Genomic DNA, 24,277 nt, shown 5'->3' with positions numbered 1-24,277 from the left:
CTATTATTTTTTTGCAATTCCCTGTGGCGACGCTAGTGGCGCAGAAGCTACACACTTCACCTTTATATTTTGATGTGTTTTGACCACTGTGAGGGTCATTCCCTGTCCTGCTAGTTGAGTCTTGTGAGTTACTAGTGTACATGGTTGAGAGAAGAACCATCTACAACCAACCGAAGAGAGAAGAAACATTATCGGCCTTAAGAAGTTAATGCATAGGATATTTTTACCAAGATTTGATGTCATTGATATGCAACACTGCAATAACATGTCCGTGACAGAACTTTCCTACTCCAAATAAAAAACCCATTCAAATAAAAGGAAGTTTATTTTTGCTGTTCGTTATTTCTCAAGTTTAACCGAAATGTCAAGATGTACACTTAAGATCAAGAATATGTTTATGACTAAAGAAAGACAAAATATAGATTCATCAGTTCAAACATACAAATGCAGAGCCCATTAATTTGAGCAAAAGTGACAGTAAAGACATTTACAATGTTGCAACAAATTCTTAGTTCTTTTGAACTTTATATTAATTGAAGAATCCTGGAAAAAAATGTCATAGTTTCCACAAAACATATTAAGAAGCACAATGAAGCAGCACTGATAATAAGAAATGTTTCTTGAGCATTTGTGAAAGAGTATGAGACACTGAAGACTGGAGTAATTGCTGATGAAAATCCAGCATTTTTCTCAGTAAATTAAATTACATTTAAAAATATATTGAAATAGTTAACTGTTATTTTATATTGCAATCATATTTTACAATATTACTATTTTTACTGTATCTTTGATCAAATAAATGCAGCCTTGGTGAGACTTCTAAAACAAAACAAAAATTGCAGACACTAAACTTTTAAATAGTATATAATAATTGTGGTCCAAAAACAAACTACTCAATTAGTGAGGTTTATTTTTATCTATCTATATATGTGTGTGCGTGTGTTTGAGAGAGAGAGAGAGAGAGAGAGATTTTTGAGATATTTTTAATTGTAATACAATTTCATGATTGAATTAATGGAAGACACAGACACTTTTTCTATGTTGTGCATAACTGTCTCTTTTTTGGATTTTTATTTTCTTACAAACCAGGAAGGTAATGTTAGTGTTATGTAACAGGCTGTACAACACAACGTAAAGACATAAAAATAACACAAACATAAACAAATAATACAAACAACTGAAAAGCAGCAATGGGCCAACATGAACCCTGTGTTTTCACATTTTCTGATTTACATAGCAAGCTTTCATTCAGACATCGCCCTTGGCAATAAAGCGGGATCGCTAATGCAAAATGTACACTCAAGTATGTCATATTGGCAACAAAATTTAAAAAAGAAAAGAAAAAAAAATGGATAGAGATATGCCTTCACAGAGGGTACTGTAAGTCTAGATACAATCAAAAAAGAGTTGATTTCTTTCTTTCTTTCTTTTTTATCATCGTTTTTCCAGCAAGGGCTTACATTTGTGCAATCTTAGTCATAAGAGAATACAAAAAATGGCAATATACCTAGCATGGAGTAAACAATCTATTAAAAACAAATCACATTCCCAGTGTAAACACCAATTCTGGGGTCAGGTATTCCAGTAGACGACTTTAATTCCCACAATTCCTCATGAGTCTAGGCACATCTACCTGATAGCTGAATAAACAGTCCTTTTTGTTGAATAGGATGTTGAACGCAGAACATAAATGGACCTTTCCATTCAGTTTTTGTACCTGCCACCATTAATTTCAGAAACACTTACATCCTGGTTCTTACACTAAAAGTTTGTGAGTAAACAAATGGGCTCAACAGCACACGTTACTTCAGAACAGAAGATAAACTCAAACATAACCCTCGTGTAAACAACATCTAAAGCAGTGAAGCATTTTAAACATAAGACAAGAACTTCCACAGGTGACTGACCTTAAACAATGGGCAGCGAATGACGCAAAGACTACTAGGACGCACATTTGGCCAAAAAGGGACACACAAATACACATATAGCTTCTTAAACTCTCTTCTTCAGATATTTTAGAGTGCTTTGGGGGGCAAAATTCTGTTTGTATGTATCCATCCAGTTAAACTATGCATGTTTGTCACAATTTGGGGTCACATGAAGTGATTTTAGTGGTATGAAGAAATGTGAGTTCCACTCCATAAATGGGAACAGTTATATGTGTATTCACAAAAACAAAACAAAACATACATTTCTTGCCTTCCTGTCTGTATGTAGCCATTTTTATCCACTTTGCATTTGACTAAACACTGTTTGCTGTAATTTGTGAATAAATACACTGCTATAAGAACCAAATATAGAGCAGAATCTGGAAAATAAGTAAACAAGGAAAGCGATGAAATGACAGTTTCTTCCTGATAAGGTGATTTTGCGTTGTTGTTGAAACAGATCTTGGTTATTTCCAGGTTGATTTGTCCATTGCAAGTCTTAAGAAAAACATGAGTATAAATCCAGGGTTGTGCTATGAATTGGTGGTTTTGTGTTGCTTCAGTCCAGTTTTATTTCTGTGAGAACAACAGGCTCTCAAAGCAAAAACTGACGGGATGATACGTAGCTTTAGATGCATGAAGAGACCGAAAAAACAAATGGAGGGCCTGCCAAGTTAGTGAATTTAATGAGAAAGACTAAAAATCGCCCACCAGTGTCCGAAACATAAAGTGCAGGCAGTGTCTTTGTCTCTGGGGATTATCATCGCCCTCCTTCAAAACAAAACAAACACAAAAGTATGTCTGAAACATGCAGAGATGAATGAGTTTGGGCAGCGAAGCAATGCTTAATCCTCAGCGCCTGAGGGGGGCTGCGCTGAAATTTGGTTCATAGCGAGGAAGATGATGCAGACGTCCTCGCTCGAGTCTGTGTTCACTCTACCCGTATGAGCAGGCCATACAGAAGCGTGCCTCCCTTTTCCTTGGTGATCCATTCGATTTCTGCATTGCTGAACCGAGGATCGAGAGGCTCGCTGATTCCCAGTGAAGTCGGGCCCACTTTGTAGGAGCCTGGCCGCACACACACCTGGAAGCCCACCTGGGCCTGGTGACAGCGGAGGGAACGTGGGTCTCGGAATCTGTGCAGGAAAGAGTAACTCATCATTTTCAAATTCAATTTCTAGGCAATTTTTCTTTAGAAGCACTGCTGTTGACTTACTGCACTTTGGGAGCAAAGACCTCCAGGCCAGAGTAGCGCATGGTTGGAGAAAGCTGCACACGGGGAATCTCTCGCTCTGGGGCGCTGTTCTCCTCGGGCTCCCCGTAGCTGCCGTGACCCTCTGTCTTCACCGGGGACAAGGAGAAAATGGAGGACGATTCTGCTCATGGGAAAACAGATAAGCTCAGGTGTGCAGATTCTAATTCACACATTCATGCATTTCATTATCAGATCATTTGCATTAGTAAACAAAAAGATAATTCAAATCTTTTAAATGAAAAAGAACATGGGCTGAAAACCTGAACTAAACCTGCTGTTTTGAATATCAGAGACTATAGCAAATAATGTTATTTCTATACAGTTTTCTAAAATAAATCTGTAACATTTATTTTAATATTTAATAAACTATCAAATACATTTTTTGCTTATTATAAAAAAAGTATAAAAATTATAATTAAATTATATTATAAAAATATGACACTTTTTTTCTTTCTTTTTTTGTTTTTGAAAGTGTCTTATGCTCACCCAGGCTGCATTTATTTAATCAGAAATACTGTACAAACAGCAATATTGTGAAATATCATTACAATGTGTCACATGATCCTTCAGAAATCATTCTAATTTACTGATTTGGTGCTCAAGAAACATATTATTATCACTGTAGAAACGTAATATTTTTGTGGAAACTATAGATTTTTTAAAATCAGGTTTCAGCATTTGTTACAAAACCAATTCTATTTTAAATAATGTATTTACCATCATGTTCAATTCAATTTAATTCAATTTCATACATTTTTGCTGAATTCATTTAGTGAATAAAAAAAAAAAAAAACTACTTAGGTAGTGTATTATCATATTATATTTCCAAAGGACTAAATTAAGAATTATTTTAAATGATTAAAAAATTTGTGGTTACCAACCTGACAAGAGTTGGTTGTGGTCCAGTATGCGTCTAAGCGAGCCGACACTAGTGCCATGGTACGCAATATGCCACTTCTTGAAGGCATTGGAGACTTCACAGTGGGTCTTGATCCTGTTAAAACACAGACAAGAGCTCTTTTTAAGTAATTACTACTGCTAATACTAAATAATTTGCACTTTTTCAGAGCTTGATTACGGAGTTAAATTATTAATAACTGACTGGAGTGCAAAGCGGCACCAGCCGAATGGCAGAGCGTAGTCTCTGGGAGGCTCCCCTCGCTTGTAATAGGCCTCATCACCCCTTAGTTTGTGACAGGACTCACAATAACACAGGTTGTACTTAGCATCCTCATTAAAATAACCATCTGAAAAAGAGGACAGAGTGGGAGATGAAGAAAGCAAAATGTTCAGTCAATATATCAGAAAAGTGCTGCAAAAACTGCTACTAATAGGTCCACGTTGAATCTGTGGCCACAGAGGATTATTATTATGTGTGTGAGGTGTAATGCAGTTGTACCAGGCAGTGTGAGCAGTTCTTTGAATCTGGAACATAGCGCCTGGTACTCGCACGTCTTATTGGGGTTGACCTCTGGAGGAGGCGTCCAGCAGACACTCTCCTTTATACCTGTCACAAAAAGACAGACAGACAGCACATGTTTAAAGCAGAGTCACACTACAGCCAATGTAAGACACGGGGTCAAAATCTCACGCACCATCCACCATATCAGCCTTCTCCATGTCCCCTTGACAACGCATGTCTCCTCTCTCCCCGCCAACCACAGACACATGATTTGTCACTATAGTGACCTAAGAATACAACACCAACAATAGACAATCATTTCCTGTGCATTCATACAAAGAAGTTATGAATTATATTTATTTTTTTATTTACATATTTGAAAAAGCAATTATTTTCATCAATATATTAACATAGATTATGATGTTATTATGATGGCCTTAAAGATGATGGTAAAATTATATATAAATATAAATATATATATTAACCAAACCATTAACTACAACTTTTGCCTCATATTCCCAATTTGCTGCTTATTAATAGTTAGTAAGGTAGTTGTTAAGTTTAGGTATTGGGTAGGATTAGAGATTAGAATATGGTCATGCAGGATATGTGCTTTATAAGTACTAATAAACAGCCAATATGATAGGCACGCTAATAAGCAACTAGTTAATAGTGAGAAGTGTTACCTTACTCTCTCTTTTTTTGTGGTGGATTCTATGAAAATGTTGAAGCCTGACCATACATTCATAAGCACTGACCTGTTCACACTGGCCATAAAGGTCAATAAGGGGGTAACAGGGGCTTGGGATGTCCTGGGCTGCTACGCCCTGATCCATGCCGTTAACAAACAGATGGAGGCAACCACTGCTGTCCACCAACAGCCCCAAAATGGTCCCTTCAGGACAGGTGTCCAGGTTAGGACCATAGTTCTCACAAATCTGAGGAAATGACAGAATTAAATCAGGAACTGATACTAATACTGCAAAAATGAGAAGGACATAGGATTTTAAAAACCAGGCAAGATGGAAAGCAAAGTTAGAAACGAATGTAAAACAAACATGAAAGCAATGAAGTAAAATGAGAAAAGAAAAGAAAAGAAAACAAGGATGTGAAGATAAGGGAAAGGAGGGTAAAAGAACCACAGGAAGTGAGATCACCTTCAACGAGTTGTGAAAAACCGAGTCTCGTTGCAGTAGCCAGACTGAGCGTTTAAGGCAGCAAGCTGTGGAAGGGAAGTTGAGGCGGTCTGGCGAATGACCAATCACACCCAGCGACAGGGAGGACGTCCATGATGGATTCAGACGGTCTATCTGAAACTGAGGAAGAACAACTATTAGCATCACACGGACTGTGTCTCTCACTTCCAAATACACTCGCACAAACACACACCTGGAAGAGCTGCTGGCGCGGCAAAGCTTGAGCTGTGACCAAAAGCCCCTGGTTGTAGCTGGACACCCGGGCGGCAGTCAGGTTCTGATTGGACAGCTGGATATTTTTTCCATGATTCTCCAAAAAAGTCATGACTGTGGGCACCAGGGCAGCCTCATTCTCACACTGAGAGTTGAAAAACAAACAAACAAATTCCAATAAAGCTTGACATTAAAATACAACCAATCAAGCTTTAAAATATGATGCCACACCTCTCTGACAGGAGTGCTGTCGTCCTCTCCCTCGCTGCAGCTGTCAGGCGAGAGCGAGGGAGCTTTCACACTTTCTGAATCCTCAACTAGCGTGGAGCTGACGATGGACACGGCTGTCACCTTTCCGTACAGGTCCAAAACAGCATACACGTTCTGAAACAAAAGCGGATGAGCAGACTGTACAACTGAAAATTTAGACATATTAACAGATATAGCAGCATACTCGTACCTTCGCCACTGCAGTGGCTGCTGGTCCCATGTCTTCTCCATCAATGAGGATGTGCATGGTATCATCACTGCATCTTTTCACCCCGACGCGATTTCCCACCTACAGTAAAATGGAGGTGTTGAGGCTGTGATATACTCGTTCTTCACTTAGGGGTAATAAGAAGTTTTATATATACCACTCTTCAGTGTGTTCATGTTTGTATTTGTGTCTGGCTCAATGGACTGAACAGACTGGAGAAGATTTCCATGTCAATGTCAGGTCCCAGTTCAAAAGTCACATGAGTATATTACATTATAATATGTATTTAAATAGAAAGGTTTATTTTAAATTGTAATAATATTTTACAATATTACTGTATTTTTGAATGCTTAAGCTCTTTAAAATCAGTTGGATTCTGATTTATTGTTCATTTAAAAAATCATTCTAAACCGGATTCCAGGGTTATCGTTTCACTGTCATTGTTACAGATGTGATGTAGACTTCTCTCTTCGCATAGAATTATATTAAAACTTTACTGTTACAGTTCTTGTCATTGGTATGAATGCGCCTGTGATCTCTTACCGTGAGTCGATCCAGAGAGCAGCCGTAGTTCTGTCTCTGCAGAACTCCATTCCGTCTGACCTCGGAGCCAGCGAGGACCCAGGTGACCTTTGACCTAAGCTGAGTAAGCGAAGGAGAGAGGCCGCTGAGAGGGCAGGATGGTAGGTCAGGGGGCTGCAGGGTGGTCAAACCCACATGAAGGGAACCGGACCATCTGTCATCTACCTTGTTAATTTTCACCTAAAAGGAACAACAACAAGACCATATGTGAATAAGACACTAAATAACACTTTACAATAAGGCTCCATTTTTTCACCCAAAAATTCAAATTCGCTCATCATTTACTCACCCTTCAATAAGTTCCTTTCCTCTGTTAAACACAATAGAATATATTTTAAAGAATGTTGGCAACAGTAGCCATTGACTTCCATAGTATAAAAAAAAATAAAATACTATGGAAGTCGATGGTTGTTTGATTACCAAAAACATTCTTCAAACTATCTTCTTTTGTGTTCAACAGAGGAACTCATACAGGTTTGGAAAAACTTGAGGGCGAGTAATTGACAATTTTCATTTTTAGGTGAACTATTCCATTAGTTAACTACTTTAACATTAACCAACAATGAAAAATACTTCTAAAGTATTTCTTAATCTTAGTTAATTTCAACCTTTACTAATACATTAATCAAATCAAAAGTTGTATCTGTTAATATTATTTAAGGAGGAGCTAACAATGAACTGTTGTATTTTTATGAACTAATGTTAACAAAATACTGTAACAAACATATTCCCATTGTTAGTTAAGATATTACTAAACTAATGGGACCTTACTGTAAAGTGTTACCGCATTTAAAAATTATAATTTTTTTTTCAGTTGAAAATTAAAACACGTCCCACATCTCACCTCAAACACCTCATCTGTCTTGAGCTCCTTCGCGCTGAACACAATTCCATGGGCATATCCATCGACCCTCAGCGCTTGACAACCGTCTCCTAACAACACCACATTCTTACCATGTTTGCTGTGCAGGCGATGGGCAACCCCTGCCACTAGAGGGTGACAAAGACACAAAAGTAGAGCAAAACATATGAACCTGTTTACAACTGGTGCTGTTGACACGAATGTTAAAATCATCGTCATACTGCCTAAAATGCAAAAACATGATAATACCTGGAGAGTGTATGGGGAAGCTCTTCTCTGTGATGTTACTGGTACACAGACTGTTATCCAGCGGCCCCGATGAGCTTGTAATGGACACTTGCACACACTGACCATAAAGATCGATCACAGCATATACTTCTAAAAAAAGACAGAAAGGAGGAGGACATTAGACATTACTAAGTTCTGAAATATCAGTGTTGCATAAGGTGAAACAGTTTTCTTGAAAATTACCTGATGGCAGCCCGGTACAAGCTACGCCCTGGTCAAGGCCGTTGATGAAGTAATGCAGGTCTCCAGTAGCTGTACGCATCATCCCAATCCTGGAGCCTGTGGTCAGAGAGTCCAAGTCACAGCCGTAGTTATTCCTCATGGTATTCCCATCCTGCATGATCGCTGTGCCACTACAGAAGAGAAAGAGCAAAGAGAGATATAAGGTATCAGGTCTGGCAAAGAAAGGAGTTTTGATCCATCAACCAGCAGCTCACCTCAACATCCAGGTGTCATAGTCAATGTCAGTCATTGTATTAGGGAACTCCAGCTCGTCTGGTCTGATTGCGGTTACTCCTGTGAAAAATACAATCCAACAACTGGTTCTTATTCAGGTTCCATTAAAAAACACATACACGGAACCAAGTGATTACTGGAAATAATAATATTCGGTTCCTTTGATTTTTCTGGAGCCGATATTTGTCTACCATGTTACTATGAACCCATGTTTCCTGCACTACAGCACCAACACCTATAGTGAAATTCTTCGAAACATGACTCTTATGAACCAATAATGTAAATCAAATCAAATTTTAGTAAATCAAAGACTTTTTTTTTTTTTGGTAAATCAGTGGTATTTCTTAAGTGAATCAATTAGTGTTATTTCATTAGTGAATTAGCGATATTTCATTAGTGACTGTGGTGTTTCTTAAGCTAATCAGGACCACTTCTTTAGTGAATTAGTGGTATTTCATTATTGACTCTGTGGTGTTTCTTAAGTAAATTGAGTATTTCTTTAGTGACTCTGTGGTGTTTCGTAAGCCAATCAGGACCACTTCTTTAGTGAATTAGTGGTATTTCATTAGTGACTCTTTGGTGTTTCTTAAGCAAATCTGGTATTTCTTTAGTAAATTAATGTTATTTCTCTGATCAATCACTGGCATTTCTTTAATGAATCAGAGGTATTTCTTTAGTTAATTGGTGCCCTTTCATTTGTGAGTATGAGGTATTTATTCAGTGAATCAGAGGCATTTATTAAATTAGAGGCATTTCTTTAGTGAATCAATGTTTTATACAAGCTGACCTGCTTCTATTGAGCCTGACCAGCGATCCACCATTTTCTGAATAACAATTTCAAAAAGCTCTCCATCCCGAAGGCACCTGTTCAGTGAGACACATAAGCATAAAATATTCATTTAATCGATGACTGATCCATCAAGATCAACCAGAATGATCTAAGCACTTAAAGAGTTCATGCTAAAACAAAAGTAACCTGTTTGAAATAACAATGGCATCATTAAACTCGCTGCGGCAGTTCTGCCTGAGCGCCGTTCGGCCACCGTTGGTGATGACAGCGTTTGTGCCGTGCAGCTGATGAAAGCGCAAGTCATTGGCAGCTGTAGCTCCCGAAACTGAACATGGGCTACCAGGAGACATGGCAGTAGGGCCCTCAGAGCTGTCATCAGGCAAGGGAGGGAGATCAGCTATAAGAGAGAGAAAGAGATTTTTAAAAGTCTCCTGAGTACTTCAGGGTATGTACCATCCATTTACCCATTTCTACTCTCTCCTTACTGCTCTCACCCATATCATCCATGATGGTGGCCTGGGCAGCCTGTCCATACAGGTCCACCACTGCATACACGCTGGGCGGAACATTCCAGGCCGCAGGGCCTTGAGGCACTCCGTTCACAAAGAAATGTAAACTCCCATCCTCCTTTCGGACAACTCCCACTGTATCTCCAGCCTGTAGACATTCACACGAGGCACATGAATATAAAACAAGCTAAACCAGGATAAGTTCTTTAGAAAAAAAGACCTTTAAAAAAACACTCAGAAGAGCTTGAAATTTAAAGGGTTAGTTCACCTAAAAATGAAAATTCTGTCACTAATTACTCACCCTCGTGCCGTTCATCTTCGGAACACAAATTAAGATATATTTGATGAAATCCGAGAGCTTTCTGACCCTGCATAGAAAGCAAAGCAACTGACACGTTCAAGGCCCAGAAAGGTAGTAAGGACATCATTAAAATAGTCCTTGTGACATTAGTGGTTCAATTGTAATTTTTGAAGCTACGAGAATACTCTGTGTGCAAAGGAAACAAAAATAAACATAGAACACGCATGCACTGCACCTTGTTTACAAGCAGAGGAATGTACAGTAAATGCATGCTTCTTGGTACCGTCTTGAACGATCATCAAATCTGACACGGAAAAGATGAAATTGTTGAATAAAAGACTGTGCACAAAAAGTATTCTAGTTGCTTCATAAAATTAAGTTAGAACCACTGATGTCATATGGACTATTTTGATGTCCCTTACGATGTCTTTACCACCTTTCAGGGCCTTGAATGTGGTAGTTGCGTTGCTGTTTATGGAGGGTCAGAAAGCTCTTGGATTTCATCAAAAATATCTTAATTTGTGTTCCGAAGATAAGCGAAGGTCTTACGGGTTTTGAACGACAAGAGGGTGAGTAATTAATGACAGAATTTTCGATTTAGAGTGTACCATCCTTTTAAGACACTATTTGGTTTAGTTTAACAAACATGGCTACAGTTAACTTTTTTTTTTTTTTTCTTCATTTTTGGGGCTTGACAGATGTGGTCACTAGTGAAGAATTTTTTTTATTGAAACACCAAAACTGAAAAATTTCATTTATTTGAAAACAGTAATTAAATTTGAGTAACTTGGTAACTGACTTTGGTATGCTATTTAGGGTGTAGTAGTGTTCAAAGGTGAGAAATAGTTAAGTTCTTTGTCAATGAGTTGCCTCTGTAAAAAATTTTACATTTTGCTAATCTGGGATTCTTTTTTGATTATGGTGCATTCCCACTGCTGGCATGTTTACTGGCTGTTGCTTACCCATGTTGTGTATGTGAAATGCACTTTGACTAAGACACAACTGTCAGTCAATGATTTTAGCACTTCAAAACTATTTGGGCCAAAACCAAAAATGTAACTTTCTTCTGTTTCGGCCAAATGTCTTTAGTTCCCAAAATGTCGGTGCATCACTAATAGTCACTATGAATATGTTGTCTAAAAAGCTGTGTGAAGGTTTTTCCAAAATTCTCCTTTTCTGTTTACAATACCAATTTGGAATGCCACTTGACAACTCACTTTTAGACGGTCCAAGTTGTGCCCGTATTCATCAAGAATTGTAGTTCCGTTGTGCATGACACCATTTCCTGTCATCATCCAGGTTCCTGTGGAGATATCGGTGCATTAGATTAGCCATCTACCAACCCTCATGCATTTTACATTTGATGTCACAGTTAACATGGCCTAGACTCATGGACACTTTAATCAGTCAGCTAAGCGTTCGGTTGTGACCTTTGGATGTAACTGTATGGCAGCATTTTACCTGAGCGCAGGTTGGTCATGGTTGATGGTAGCTGAAGATAGGCGGGGTTATGAGTCGTCACACCAATCTCTATAGAGCCCGCCCATTTGTCCACCATTTTGTCGATGCGCACCTGGAAAACCTCATTGGAGTGCAGCGGACGATTGCTAAGCACAACGCCATGGTTGAAGTCATCCGTCGCACTGTGCCAAAGAATAAGATTTCATTGAACTGCCCCATGATGCAGTAGCCCTATTAATGCAGTTAGTAGAGATCAGTTAGTTAATTTTGTATTAAATGAACTCACTGAGGCCGTAAAGCAGTGCGGCCATCGCTGATGATTGCAGCCTTCTGCCCACAGTTTGCATGGAAGAGCAAGCGGTCTGGGACATCGGGCTCAGGGGTCAATGAGAGAGCAGGCCGAGGCCGGCCCACGTCAGGTGACAGCGCCCTCATGATGGCATTGTTGCGGCGTAAACGGTCACTGTGATTATGGTTGTGGACGATGGTGACCTTTACTGCCATGCCATAGAGATCCACCACTCCATACACTACGCCAGGGGTCTGATTGGCTGCAACCCCTAAGACATCATTTCGGAAAAGTGTTTTAGAATAATCTGAATTTTGTGTGAATTTCTTATCACTGAGATCTGAAATTACTCTCACCCTGGTCAATGCCATTAATGTAGAAGTGCAGAGCTCCACTGGCTTTCCTCATCAGCCCTATGTGATCTCCCTCCTATAAATAACAAAAGCATAAAAGAGTTATATGGGCATGTTTTGTATAAATAAACAAAGGGAATCACCTTGAGTATTAGACTACATGAGATAATCATAAGACTCACAGATGCTGCCAAGTGCCAACTTACCTGGAGTTCATCCAGGCTGAATTCACAGTATTCCCGACGAGTCCCCTTCCCATTGGTTAAAATCCCACAGCCACTCATCATGATTGTACCTTAAGAACAAGAAGATTTTAATGAACACTATGATTTAGTTATATCAAATACACATGTGCCTGTTATGTATATTGTAATGATTCTGTGAGAAATAATATATAACAGAATAATAAAGATGGTACCTGAACGTAAATTGGTCATTGTTGCAGGGTAGTCAAGATTATTTGGGTTGTGGGTTGTCACTCCAATCTCAATGGAACCAGACCATTTATCCACCAGTTTGTCAATGCGAATCTGAAACAGACAAGTGCAGCAATATAATCAGAGGTGTAAAGTACATGAAAAATTGTACTTTTACTATATTTTTAAATTTGTTTTGTATAAATGTTGTATAATTATTCTGAGCATCATAATATTATGAATTAGTTGTATTATGTTTGTACTTTAAAGAAATCAATAAGCAAAAAATAAATAAGTAAATAAAAATTACTTTTTATATTTAAATAATTAACACAATACTAAATTAAGTTAAGATTTTTTATGTTTTTGAAAGAAGTCTCTTATGCTCACCATGGCTGCATTTATTTGATTAAAATATGCAACATAGTGAAATATTACTACAACTACTACTACTTTTAAAAATTACTACAATTACTACTACTTTTAAAAATCAGTTTTCTATTAATATACATTAACATAAATAAAAGGTAATAACAAATGTAATATTATTATATAATATGCTGATTTGGCGCTTAAGAAACATTTCTTATTATTATCAATGTTGAAAACAGTTGTGCGGTTTATTAATTTTGTGGAAAAAGTGGTACTTTTTTTTTAAAAATTTGTGTCGTTTTTGCCTTTATTGTGATAGGACAGTATTTAGACAGGAGGCGAAGTGGGAGAGAGAGAGGGGGGATAGGATCAGGAAAGGTCTGCAAGCCAGAACTCGAACTCGGGACGCCCGAAGCGCAACGGTGGCGCCAACATGATACTTTTTTTTTTTTTTTTAGAATTCTTCGATGAATATAAAGTTACAAAGAACAGCATTTATTTCAAACAATTATTTTGTGAGATTATAAATGTCTTTACTGTCTCTTTTGATCGATTTAATGTATTCCTGCTAAATAAGAGTATTGATTTCTTAAACTATATACCTCAAACATTTCGTTGTGTCTGAGTGGTCGATTGGTCATGACGACTCCGTTATTGAACTCATCCAGCGGTCTCCTCCTTTCTGCAGTCTTATTGTTGTTGCTTAGTTTGATCAGCGTGCCACACTTCTCATGGAACAGCAGTGCATCATTGGTTGTCATGCTGCCAGCGGAGACCCCCAGTCCCGCCACCCCACCAGAGCTCCCCGCTGGGCTGCTATTGCTGCTACTGCCTCCACCTGTCCCTCCGCCACCAATGCCACTGTCACTTCCTGTTCCTCTGCCTCCACCAGTACTTCCTGTGCCACCCCTCGAGGAGTCAGAGCCTCCCCCTCCCACCCCCAAGTCCTCTCCACCCTCATCCTCCGAACGATACAGAGAGACAATGGCATTGTTGAACACATCAAATAACTGGTGCTCAGTCAAAACTGTGTGGGAAAAAATAAATAAATAAATAAAAAGAGGAAAAAGAGCAAAATATAAAGAAAACAACAATGGTATTCCAGATTTACAATGATAAATAACCAAGGATGGTTTTAAAAGTGACGTACCACTATCAGGCTCAAAGTTGTTTGGAAATTTGTCGGGCCGACTGTTCGCCCTTGACGCCTCAGGCACTGATGAGAAAACAAACAGTAAACATTTGTTCATTACAATTGGGCCAAAGATATTTTAAGAGTGTCCAGGATAAAGCAAAGAAAAAATCTTTTAAAAATCTAGTTAAAAAGTAAAACCCAACAAAAGTCTTAGAAATGTACTGTTTGTATTCATGGTTTTCTAAGCATTTTTGAGAAATTTTCAATCGAATGAATGATAAAAATATCATGTGGTATAACCATCAAGTAAACTTTAATAACATTTTCCTTACACCTTGAATACATGCAAATGTACACTTAAATGCAAATGTAATCTTTATTATTTTCAAAAAGTTTTTAAATATAAAAAAAAATTAAATTGATTTGTTAAATATATTTTTAAAAAAGGGTCATGAATTATTCATTGTAACCCTGGACCACAAAACCAGTATGGTTATATTTGTAGCAACAGCTAACAATAAGGGTCAAAATTATCGATTTTTCGTTTATGCCAAAAATCATTAGGATATTAAGTAAAGATCATGTTCCATGAAGATATTTTGTAAATTTCCCACCGTAAATATCAAAACTTAATTTTTGATTAGTAATATGCATTAAGAACTTATTTTCTCAATATTTAGATTTTTTTTTTTGCACCCTCAGATTTTCAAATGGTTGCATCTCAGCCAAATATTGTCTGAAAAGCTTATTTATTCAGCTTTCAGATGATGTATAAATCTCAATTTCAAATAATTGACCCTTATGACTGGTTTTGTGGTCCATGGTCACAATTAATAAATATTATTAATCTTTTCGGGAATCAGAATGCATATTTCTGCTTGGTTCAAAGCACCACATGACTTAAATTTCTGGGGACAAAAGTTTTTAAAATATCAATAAGCAGTTTATTAACATATATAAGAAATAATAATGGACAATTATACCAAACTACTTAAGGTCTTCTTTTAAAGTTTTTGTTAAAGGTGCCATAGAATGAAAAACTGTCTTTACCTTGGCATAGTTAAATAATAACAGTTCTGTACATGGAAATGACAAAATACGCGAATCAGAACATAACACCGACTGTTACGCAACAGTCGGGATCACTACGCCCCCAACATTTGCATAAACCCGCCCACGTTCTAGGCCAGCCGCCAGCCGAACCATCAGAAGTTCTGCAGGTATTGTGAAGAAACAAGCAAGGACAACAGCGAAAATGGCAGACCACTGAAATAAATGTTATGTTCCAGGCTGTGCAGGAGATGTGAAGTGCAGGGATGGGTTGGTGTCTTTATTCAGAAAGGCACGGAAAGCAAATAACGCGTTCTACTAAAATAACTAAAGGGACACGGTTAGCTGCTTGCTAGCTGTAGCCTGTTAGATTACAGTACATAAGATTTCACTTACCACATAAACAGAGCAAGGAGAGATGACTGAGGATGATGGCGAATGATTTACAGATCCTGAGCACCACTGACAAGCATCTGATCTTGTAAAATGTGTGGTAAGTGCTGCCGCTCCATAGTATAAACATAGTTCATGCGATCGCGTATCTTGAAAGTGAAACTATAACGCGATCGACCGATCATTCAAAAGCAGTTTCAATGCCTCGCGTATTAATAATGGCTCCCTGATGCCCGCATTTTATATACAGTATAATTACCCGATGATATAACTGCGAGAGAAAGTATTTAAATATATATTTTCCTCCCTGTGTTTCCTTCTTGCTGTGAGTTATTGAAATGAGCCGCACTGTGAAACAGCCAATCAGAGCAGAGCTCAACATTGAGCAGCACTGTGAAACAGCCAATCAGAGCACAGCTCATTATTATTCATGACCCTTCCAAATAAGCCAATAACAGACCGTTTCATTCTAGGGAGAAATCCTAGGGTTTTAAATGGACATTTAAAACCTTTTCTGGAGATTTTTTGCCCTTACCTAAGCCACATACCTTCTATGTAGATATCAGAGAACAATTTAAAATACTGTATCAATGCATTCTATGGCACCTTTAAATAAATAATAGATACAAGCAGCATGTTATTGACCCAACTACTTGAAATCCTTTCCATCACTCTATACTATGTGGTCTAGTTTTACCTTCCTCTGCTGATCCATTCATCATGGCTGTTGTAGCACCAGCTGCAGACAGCACGATAGCTCCAGCCCTATCATCATGGCTACGGCAAGCATCTGGCATTATGGACACCGCTTGCGTCGACACAATCTCATCCTCCACATCTTCATCCTCTTCCCCATCCATTTCAGGTGGGGGTTCACAGCTTACCACAGTTACTTGGGTACACTTCCCATAGAGGTCCACCACGGCCCATAAACGGGAAGGAAGTCCACTTGCCGCCGAGCCACAGTCCTGCCCGTTCACCCACAGATGCAGCTCTCCTTTCCCATTCCGCTGGATCCCCACACGGTCCCCTTCCCCTAGTTGGTCCAGGTCACGACCGTACTCCTCCAGGACTGAGCGGCCGTCCTTTAGCACAGAGCAGCCAGACACAATCCACGAGCCCCCCTTCAGCCCTGTGGCACTGCTGGGAAATTCCAGACCGGCTGGGTCCAGCGCAGTCACTCCAATCTCTATAGAACCGCTCCACGAGTTCACCTGTACCAAAGAGAATAGAAACGTTAGTCAGTTAGTCAATCAATCCCTTTATGACTCTTTATAAATAATCTCAGAAGTCTCAGAACCTTGGTACATGGTGAGCCACGGTGCCAAAGTTCAAGCCAGGCCTGCAACATATTATGGTCTTTCTCAATAACTTTCTGTGTCTAATAAAAATAATTTTAAAGATAACTTATAAGTAGTAGGCTTATGACCTTTAATGTATAATATAAATATATACACACTCAATGTTTGGATTCAGTAATTTTTTTGTAATGTTTATTTATATTTAGCAAGTATACATTGATCAAGTGACAGTAAATACATATATAATGTTACAAAAGATTATTAGAATGATTTCTAAACGATTATGTGACACTGAAGACTGGAGTAATGGCTGCTGAAAATTTCAGCTTTTCCATCACTGGAATAAATTGCATTTGAAAACATAATGCCTTTTTACTGTAATATAATTTTACAATATTACTGTTTTTACTGCATTTTTAATCAAATTAATGTAGCCTTGGTGAGCATTTAAAGAGATTTCTCTCAAAATCTTTTGTTTGGAAGTGTGTATGTATATATATATATATATAACAATATATTCATTGGGGAAACAAAGAAAAATCACATTTACAGTAATCCACAATTGAAGTCTGCAGAGAAAACATGAAAATTAGAAATTAATATTACGGTAATTACAATGATGTCAGTTATATATTAATCATATTAATCCTGTTCAAAATTGTATTACAGAAGATATAAAAGCTGTCTAAAACATCCTTTTAGTTGTAGGACTGTTCAAGTTGGACAAACTTTGTTATCCATTCACCAATGAACTTCCTGCATGTGGAGTTAGCTCCAATGTAAACAGTAATTTGTAGATAGGCACTTCCCTTTCTGGTATACTCTCGCACATATGAGCATTTCAGAGCCAACACAGGAAAGTCTTTTAGCTACTTGCTGTACATTAAAAAAAATATATATATTTTAATGTTTACTCATGGACTTAGCTTTGTCCAACAGACTTCCATTGCAAGTGCAAGCCATTCATACATCCATTTCTCGAGGGTGAATTGAAATTATTTTCATTGGTAATTAACATCATACCACAGGTGCCATTAATTGAGTTAAACAGATCTCTATCTCACACACTGAAACGCTGTCTCTAGCTTTTGCATCCTCGCTGCATTCCTCAAATGTCTTTATGTGGACGGTATGTAGGCTGTCAGCGCAGCAGGACCGTGTGTATCTGGGTTAAGGCAGGCTGAGGAGAGGGACAGGCGGCACTGAATGTGATAAAGTTATTTCTCTAATCTGGTTACATAAGTGACCAGTAATCTGTGCATTGTCTTTTTCCTTCTGTCTAGAAGTGAGGAAACAGTAAGACTGAAAAAATACAGGAAACTGGAATAATATCAGGGAACAATAGGAATAATATTGTTTTGCTGTGTGCCTCCTTTCTCAAGGTTCAAAAACTGAAAGTCATTTCTTTTAAACATTAGGCGCAGACTAATCATCAAATTGTTTAGGCTGCATTTTATCTGACTAAAACATATTCTCTCCTGAAAACATTTTGTGTAGGAGCTGACTGGATGCAAGATGATGTCAAAAACATAACAAAAATATACAGAATCAAATTATAACTTATAAATGATGTACTATGGCAGTATCATGATTTGAATAAACGTTAGATTAGTGTGTCACAATAACTAGTAATTGCATGGATTACTAAAATGACAACACTTCATTCACAACATGTGCATAAGCACATGACTTTTTTCTTAACCTTGTTTTAATTTGAATCATTTTTGATGTTTTGATGATGTTCCCTTTATTCACTCTCAGCAAACATATGACACTCTCTAAAAACGCTTTTGCCTGACAGCATGCGCAGCAAGATCCTCAAGCAATGCCAAGTGTGCCATCCTTTTTAACACAAACATTTTAAGACAGACCTTTCATTTTCACAGCTCAAACGACAATGCAAGCTTTCCTTACTTTATCACTGTAAATGATTAAATATATTAAAGATGAAATACCCATGTATAAAATTGAATCCTAAAATGATTCTAAAACCCCCTGAATATGGCTGCATCCGAAATTGCATACTTCCGGACAATATATAATAGGAAGTGAAAAACAGTACACGAAAAGAGTAGTATGTCCAAATTTACAGTATTCATAATGCAGAAGGCGAAAAGTTCCCAGATGACCTACTAGTTTGGGTGAGATTCTGAAGTGAGCATTCCATGGACACTTTACTATCCCATGAAGCCATGAGAGAGGATTTGTGAACAGCAGTGAAGCAATGCAACCGTCACATGACAATGACAATATCCGTATTAAATTCATACAGAACAAACTCTTTCATAGTCACAAACTAATTACCTACTAAAGAATGTGATTTCCAATGTGCTTTTCGCTTAAGTGTGGTTTCGGTTGTTCCTATATTTTTCTGTGAATCATGATTTGCTTGTACGCGCATTTTCACGCACAAATTTGAGTCTAAAGACGCTTTAGTGAAAGAGACCCATTGTGTTGCTTTGTTTATTATTACTAGCTAGAACTTTTTTTCTAGAAATCTTTCTGAAATGCACTCTTGTCTGTTCACAGTAACACAATAAATTCAATTATCATACCTTGACACACTTTGGAAAAAAAACAGGGTTTTAATATATAACAACATTATCCTGCTTTGGTGGTCAAAATCATTCCCATGATGTGATAGCTAATTGGTTGCCTTCTTATACCCTTGAATAATTATTAAAACACCCATGGCATTATTATATTCACTATTAACAATCAGAGCTTATACAATGCAAAAAGCAAATGGAAGTGGCGACGGCAGTGTGAGAGATGCCCTGCTGTAAAGCCATATGGTACGTAAGCAGACAGCAAGGTCACTCTTAATTAAAAATCCATAGACAACAGTACAGACTACCGATATGAACGCAATGTTGCTCAGCTATCTGCTGAAATACATTTACAGAGATAAAAGTAGTATTTCGCAGGTAAGAAAGGTCAAACATGTTTACATGAATCAGCTGACTGTCTATCAGCCTTCAAATGCGTGAAAAGACACTGACTGATTAGAATCTGAGAGCTGAGAATGTCAAAGAATAAACTTTTCATAATTACGTGTGACTTGTTAGATACTACAGTTTGATTTAAACTCTTTAATGGCTTCAAGGTTGATGTGAGGCTAACAAGCAGTATGTTATGACTATGAGCATCTGCATACAGGCAATGACTTCCTCAACTGTGAATTTTGAAGCCCGTTTTTTGAAAAACACATGCTGTTAAGAAAATTGAGATACCAGTTGATCACGCACAAGCTGAAAAAGGCATTATTATTATGCAAGTAATAAATACTATGCATCTAGGCATAGGCATCATGTTGTCTTTGAACTGTCAAAAAGGAGAAGAAAAATGAAAATATAAATTTTATTATAATTTGTAGGGAAGATGTGTTTGGTGCTTATGAAATCCTTCTATTCATAGATTTGTAAACATAATAATGCTACTACAATTCATGAAGCCCGAGACAATTTTTGTGTGGCTCCTTTCTCCCAGTCTCAAATGAGCAGGCCTGCCTCTGGTCACAGGAAACAACCTTCCCAGTTATCCTCTCGGACCATGCTATGCTTGCTTTGGTCATCTTGTTTTTGAACGAATCACCTGACTGAATCCTTTAATGACTCACGACACGCGAAAAGACAGTCACTTGATATCACCTGCAGAAAGGGTCAATGAACTAAACAGTGAATTCAACAGAACCGATTCACTGGAATGAATCAAAACCAGCAGCTAAGGACACAACACACGGTATGTGTGTACATGTTTACATGGGCTTCCAATTGAATATATATAGTAGTATTTCCCAAAAATATTCTGTGTAACTGTTATATGCAGACTGCTGTGATCAGATGAGATTCATCTGATAGTGATGGAATCGCATGGAATGACAGTCCAGGAATAGCCAAGCAGCCAAGCAGACCAGCATCCAAACATCAACAGCAGCACTGACAAACCATGACAGATGACTGCAAAAGCCGCAGCACACGCACGTCCTGAGACATCCACACACCTAAACACCACGCAAGACCTAGGAATAAGCTCTGACAGTGAACCACTGCAGACGATCTGACACACTCCCACCCTTTTCTCGATTCCTCTCTCTCGCTCTCCCTCTCTCTCTCTCTCTGGTGGGACATGCTTGTTTACCTTCTTGTCGATGCGGACAGTGAAGACATCGCGGTCCCGCAGCGGCTCCCGACTGAGGACCAGACCGTGGTTGAATTCTTGTACCGGCTGATTCCGTTGAGCGGTTCGGTTGGAGTTCGACAAACCGATCAGTTTTCCGCTGCGCGGATGCAGCTCAGCCGCCATCTTCGCACGGGCGGCGCGGTGCACGACACCGAGCGTCGTTTTGCGACAGTGGAGAGTCGCTTGTGGGCAACTCGCCATTGGCTCTGGGTATATTTGTCGGCAGAAATAAATATCAGTGCATGATGCTTGAGTGTGTAAATATAATACAGCAAACGCGCACGAGCCGATAAAACTGGATAAATGTGCTGGAGGTAGGTAATATGTGAGTATACATACAAATAAATACTCAAACGCCACAGTTCATAACATTACAAATGAAGTTAGTGATGAATTAAACAACCCTCTCACAGGAAGAACTCAATTATATAACGACTTTAACAACTCTATCAAGACCTGTACTTGGGATTGCTTAAAACCGAGTATTTTCCAAGGAAATTTAAACAGAAAACTGATGAATGTATTACTGATATTAAAAAATAACCCAATTTTAAATTTGTGGTAGCTGTACTACGTTTGTTGAAAAGGTCCTCTAGATGGCAGTGTATTACAGATAAACCTGCATAACAACTAATATATGAAGCTCATGTAGCCAAAAACATTAGGTGGGTATTTATTAAACTATTTGTGTTCTAGGAGTTTATTTACAGGTGCATCTCAATAAATTAGAATGTCGTGGAAAAGTTCATTTGTTTCAGTAATTCAACTCAAATTGTGAAACTTGTGCATTAAATAAATTCAGTGCACACAGACTGAAGTAGTTTAAGTCTTTGGTTCTTTTAATTGTGATGATTTTGGCTCACATTTAACAAAAACCCACCAATTCACTATCTCAACAAATTAGAATACTTCATAAGACCAATAAAAAAAACATTTTTAGTGAATCGTTGGCCTTCTGGAAAGTATGTTCATTTACTGTATATGTACTCAATACTTGGTAGGGGCTCCTTTTGTTTTAATTACTGCCTCAATTCGGCGTGGCATGGAGGTGATCAGTTTGTGGCACTGCTGAGGTGGTATGGAAGCCCAGGTTTCTTTGACAGTGGCCTTCAGCTCATCTGCATTTTTTGGTCTCTTGTTTCTCATTTTCCTCTTGACAATACAGTTCAGGTCTGGTGAGTTTGCTGGCCAGTCAAGCACACCAACACCATGGTCATTTAACCAACTTTTGGTGCTTTTGGCAGTGTGGGCAGGTGCCAAATCCTGCTGGAAAATGAAATCAGCATCTTTAAAAAGCTGGTCAGCAGAAGGAAGCATGAAGTGCTCCAAAATTTCTTGGTAAACGGGTGCAGTGACTTTGGTTTACAAAAAACACAATGGACCAACACCAGCAGATGACATTGCACCCCAAATCATCACAGACTGTGGAAACTTAACACTAGACTTCAAACAACTTGGGCTATGAGCTTCTCCACCCTTCCTCCAGACTCTAGGACCTTGGTTTCCAAATGAAATACAAAACTCGCTCTCATCTGAAGAGAGGACTTTGGACCACTGGGCAACAGTCCAGTTCTTCTTCTCCTTAGCCCAGGTAAGACACCTCTGACGTTGTCTGTGGTTCAGGAGTGGCTTAACAAGAGGAATACAACAACTGTAGCCAAATTCCTTGACACGTCTGTGTGTGGTGGCTCTTGATGCCTTGACCCCAGCCTCAGTCCATTCCTTGTGAAGTTCATCCAAATTCTTGAATCGATTTTGCTTGACAATCCTCATAAGGCTGCGGTTTTCTCGGTTGGTTGTGCATCTTTTTCTTCCACACTTTTTCCTTCCACTCAACTTTCTGTTAACATGCTTGGATACAGCACTCTGTGAACAGCCAGCTTCTTTGGCAATGAATGTTTGTGGCTTACCCTCCTTGTGAAGGGTGTCAGTCACTACGTTTACATGGACATCAATACTCCGATTTTAATACGATTAAGACAATACTCTGATTAAGAGTCTACCATGTAAACAGAGATTTTTGATGACCTTAATTCGGCTAAAGTCATAATCGAACTAAACAGAAATCGAATTAAGACATGTGGAGTATTCCTATTTTAGTCGCATTATTGAAGTGCAGTACAGACATGTAAACACCTTAATCAAACTATTACCGTCGTGTAGGACTTTTCGCCACATTTTGCGACAGGACACACACACGGCAGCGATCAACCATTTGACGGCAAATAAAAGAGCTTCAACACTGCCGTCATCTGTTTGCACGTACAAATAATTAACTGCACTTGAAGCTTTCATAAAATTAAAAATGAAACACCCAAAACTATATATGGCATCATCACAAAGACGAACTATATGTTTATACGTGAAATTCTGGAGGAGACGTCGGATGAGGTCGGGTGGTGACATAATGACGCATGCCATTAATCGATCTATGTACTCTAACATGTAAAACGGGAACATGAAAGAATTATTCTAAAAGCAACCCATATAAACACCTTAATCATAATATTGTCTTATTCAGAATAAGGTAAATAATTAGATTACTGATGTCCATGTAAACGTAGTCAGTGATTGTCTTCTGACAACTGTCAGATCAGCAGTCTTCCCCATGATTGTGTAGCCTAGTGAACCAAACTGAGAGACCATTTTGAAGGCTCAGGAAACCTTTGCAGGTGTTTTGAGTTGATTAGCTGATTGGCATGTCACCATATTCTAATTTGTTGAGATAGTGAATTGGTGGGTTTTTGTTAAATGTGAGCCAAAATCATCACAATTAAAAGAACCAAAGACTTAAACTACTTCAGTCTGTGTGCATTGAATTTATTTAATACACGAGTTTCACAATTTGAGTTGAATTACTGAAATAAATTAACTTTTCCACGACATTCTAATTTATTGAGATGCACCTGTATTTAGCATAAAGATTATGTTTAATGTCTTTTTAAAAAATAAATCAATAAATAAAATAGTTCCAGGGGTTGATTTATTGTTATATACAGTTGAGGTCAAAAGTTTACAAAGGTGAAAACTTTTGAACAGAATGGAGATGTGTACATGTTTATTAT

General features: G+C 38.2%; 1 protein-coding gene across 1 annotated transcript; it reads right to left on the bottom strand.

Moving 5' to 3' along the window:
- Nucleotides 1-1,039: 1,039 nt before the first annotated feature.
- On the bottom strand, nt 1,040-21,458 carry neurl4 (neuralized E3 ubiquitin protein ligase 4). The gene is made up of 29 exons (XM_058794122.1): nt 21,171-21,458; nt 16,427-16,943; nt 14,302-14,367; nt 13,754-14,178; nt 12,782-12,893; nt 12,570-12,658; nt 12,367-12,439; nt 12,008-12,281; nt 11,722-11,903; nt 11,478-11,563; nt 9,945-10,107; nt 9,637-9,847; nt 9,448-9,524; nt 8,642-8,720; nt 8,388-8,557; nt 8,166-8,294; nt 7,899-8,044; nt 7,016-7,234; nt 6,455-6,553; nt 6,226-6,378; nt 5,975-6,139; nt 5,743-5,901; nt 5,344-5,523; nt 4,779-4,872; nt 4,583-4,690; nt 4,286-4,430; nt 4,065-4,177; nt 3,145-3,304; nt 1,040-3,064 (listed from the first exon to the last, which is right to left on the bottom strand). The coding sequence occupies exons 1-29, from the start codon at nt 21,411-21,413 to the stop codon at nt 2,860-2,862; spliced, it is 4,842 nt and encodes a 1,613-aa protein (XP_058650105.1). The 5' UTR covers nt 21,414-21,458; the 3' UTR covers nt 1,040-2,859.
- Between the last annotated feature and the right edge of the window lie 2,819 nt (nt 21,459-24,277).

Source organism: Onychostoma macrolepis, chromosome 12 (assembly GCF_012432095.1).
Source record: "Onychostoma macrolepis isolate SWU-2019 chromosome 12, ASM1243209v1, whole genome shotgun sequence".
Taxonomy (NCBI): domain Eukaryota; kingdom Metazoa; phylum Chordata; class Actinopteri; order Cypriniformes; family Cyprinidae; genus Onychostoma; species Onychostoma macrolepis.
Note: the sequence above shows the minus strand (reverse complement) of the source record. Positions and strands in the feature narration are given on the sequence as shown.

Bases quoted from the DNA above. Each gene is read 5' to 3' on its own strand.
- neurl4 (XM_058794122.1), bottom strand. From the start codon at position 21,413: ATGGCGAGTTGCCCACAAGCGACTCTCCACTGTCGCAAAACGACGCTC. The intron at 12,440-12,569 runs GTAAGTTGGCAC...TGTTATTTATAG, and splicing joins TCAGCCTGGATGAACTCCAG to GAGGGAGATCACATAGGGCT. The intron at 10,108-11,477 runs GTGAGTTGTCAA...GAATGTCTACAG, and splicing joins ACAACTTGGACCGTCTAAAA to GCTGGAGATACAGTGGGAGT.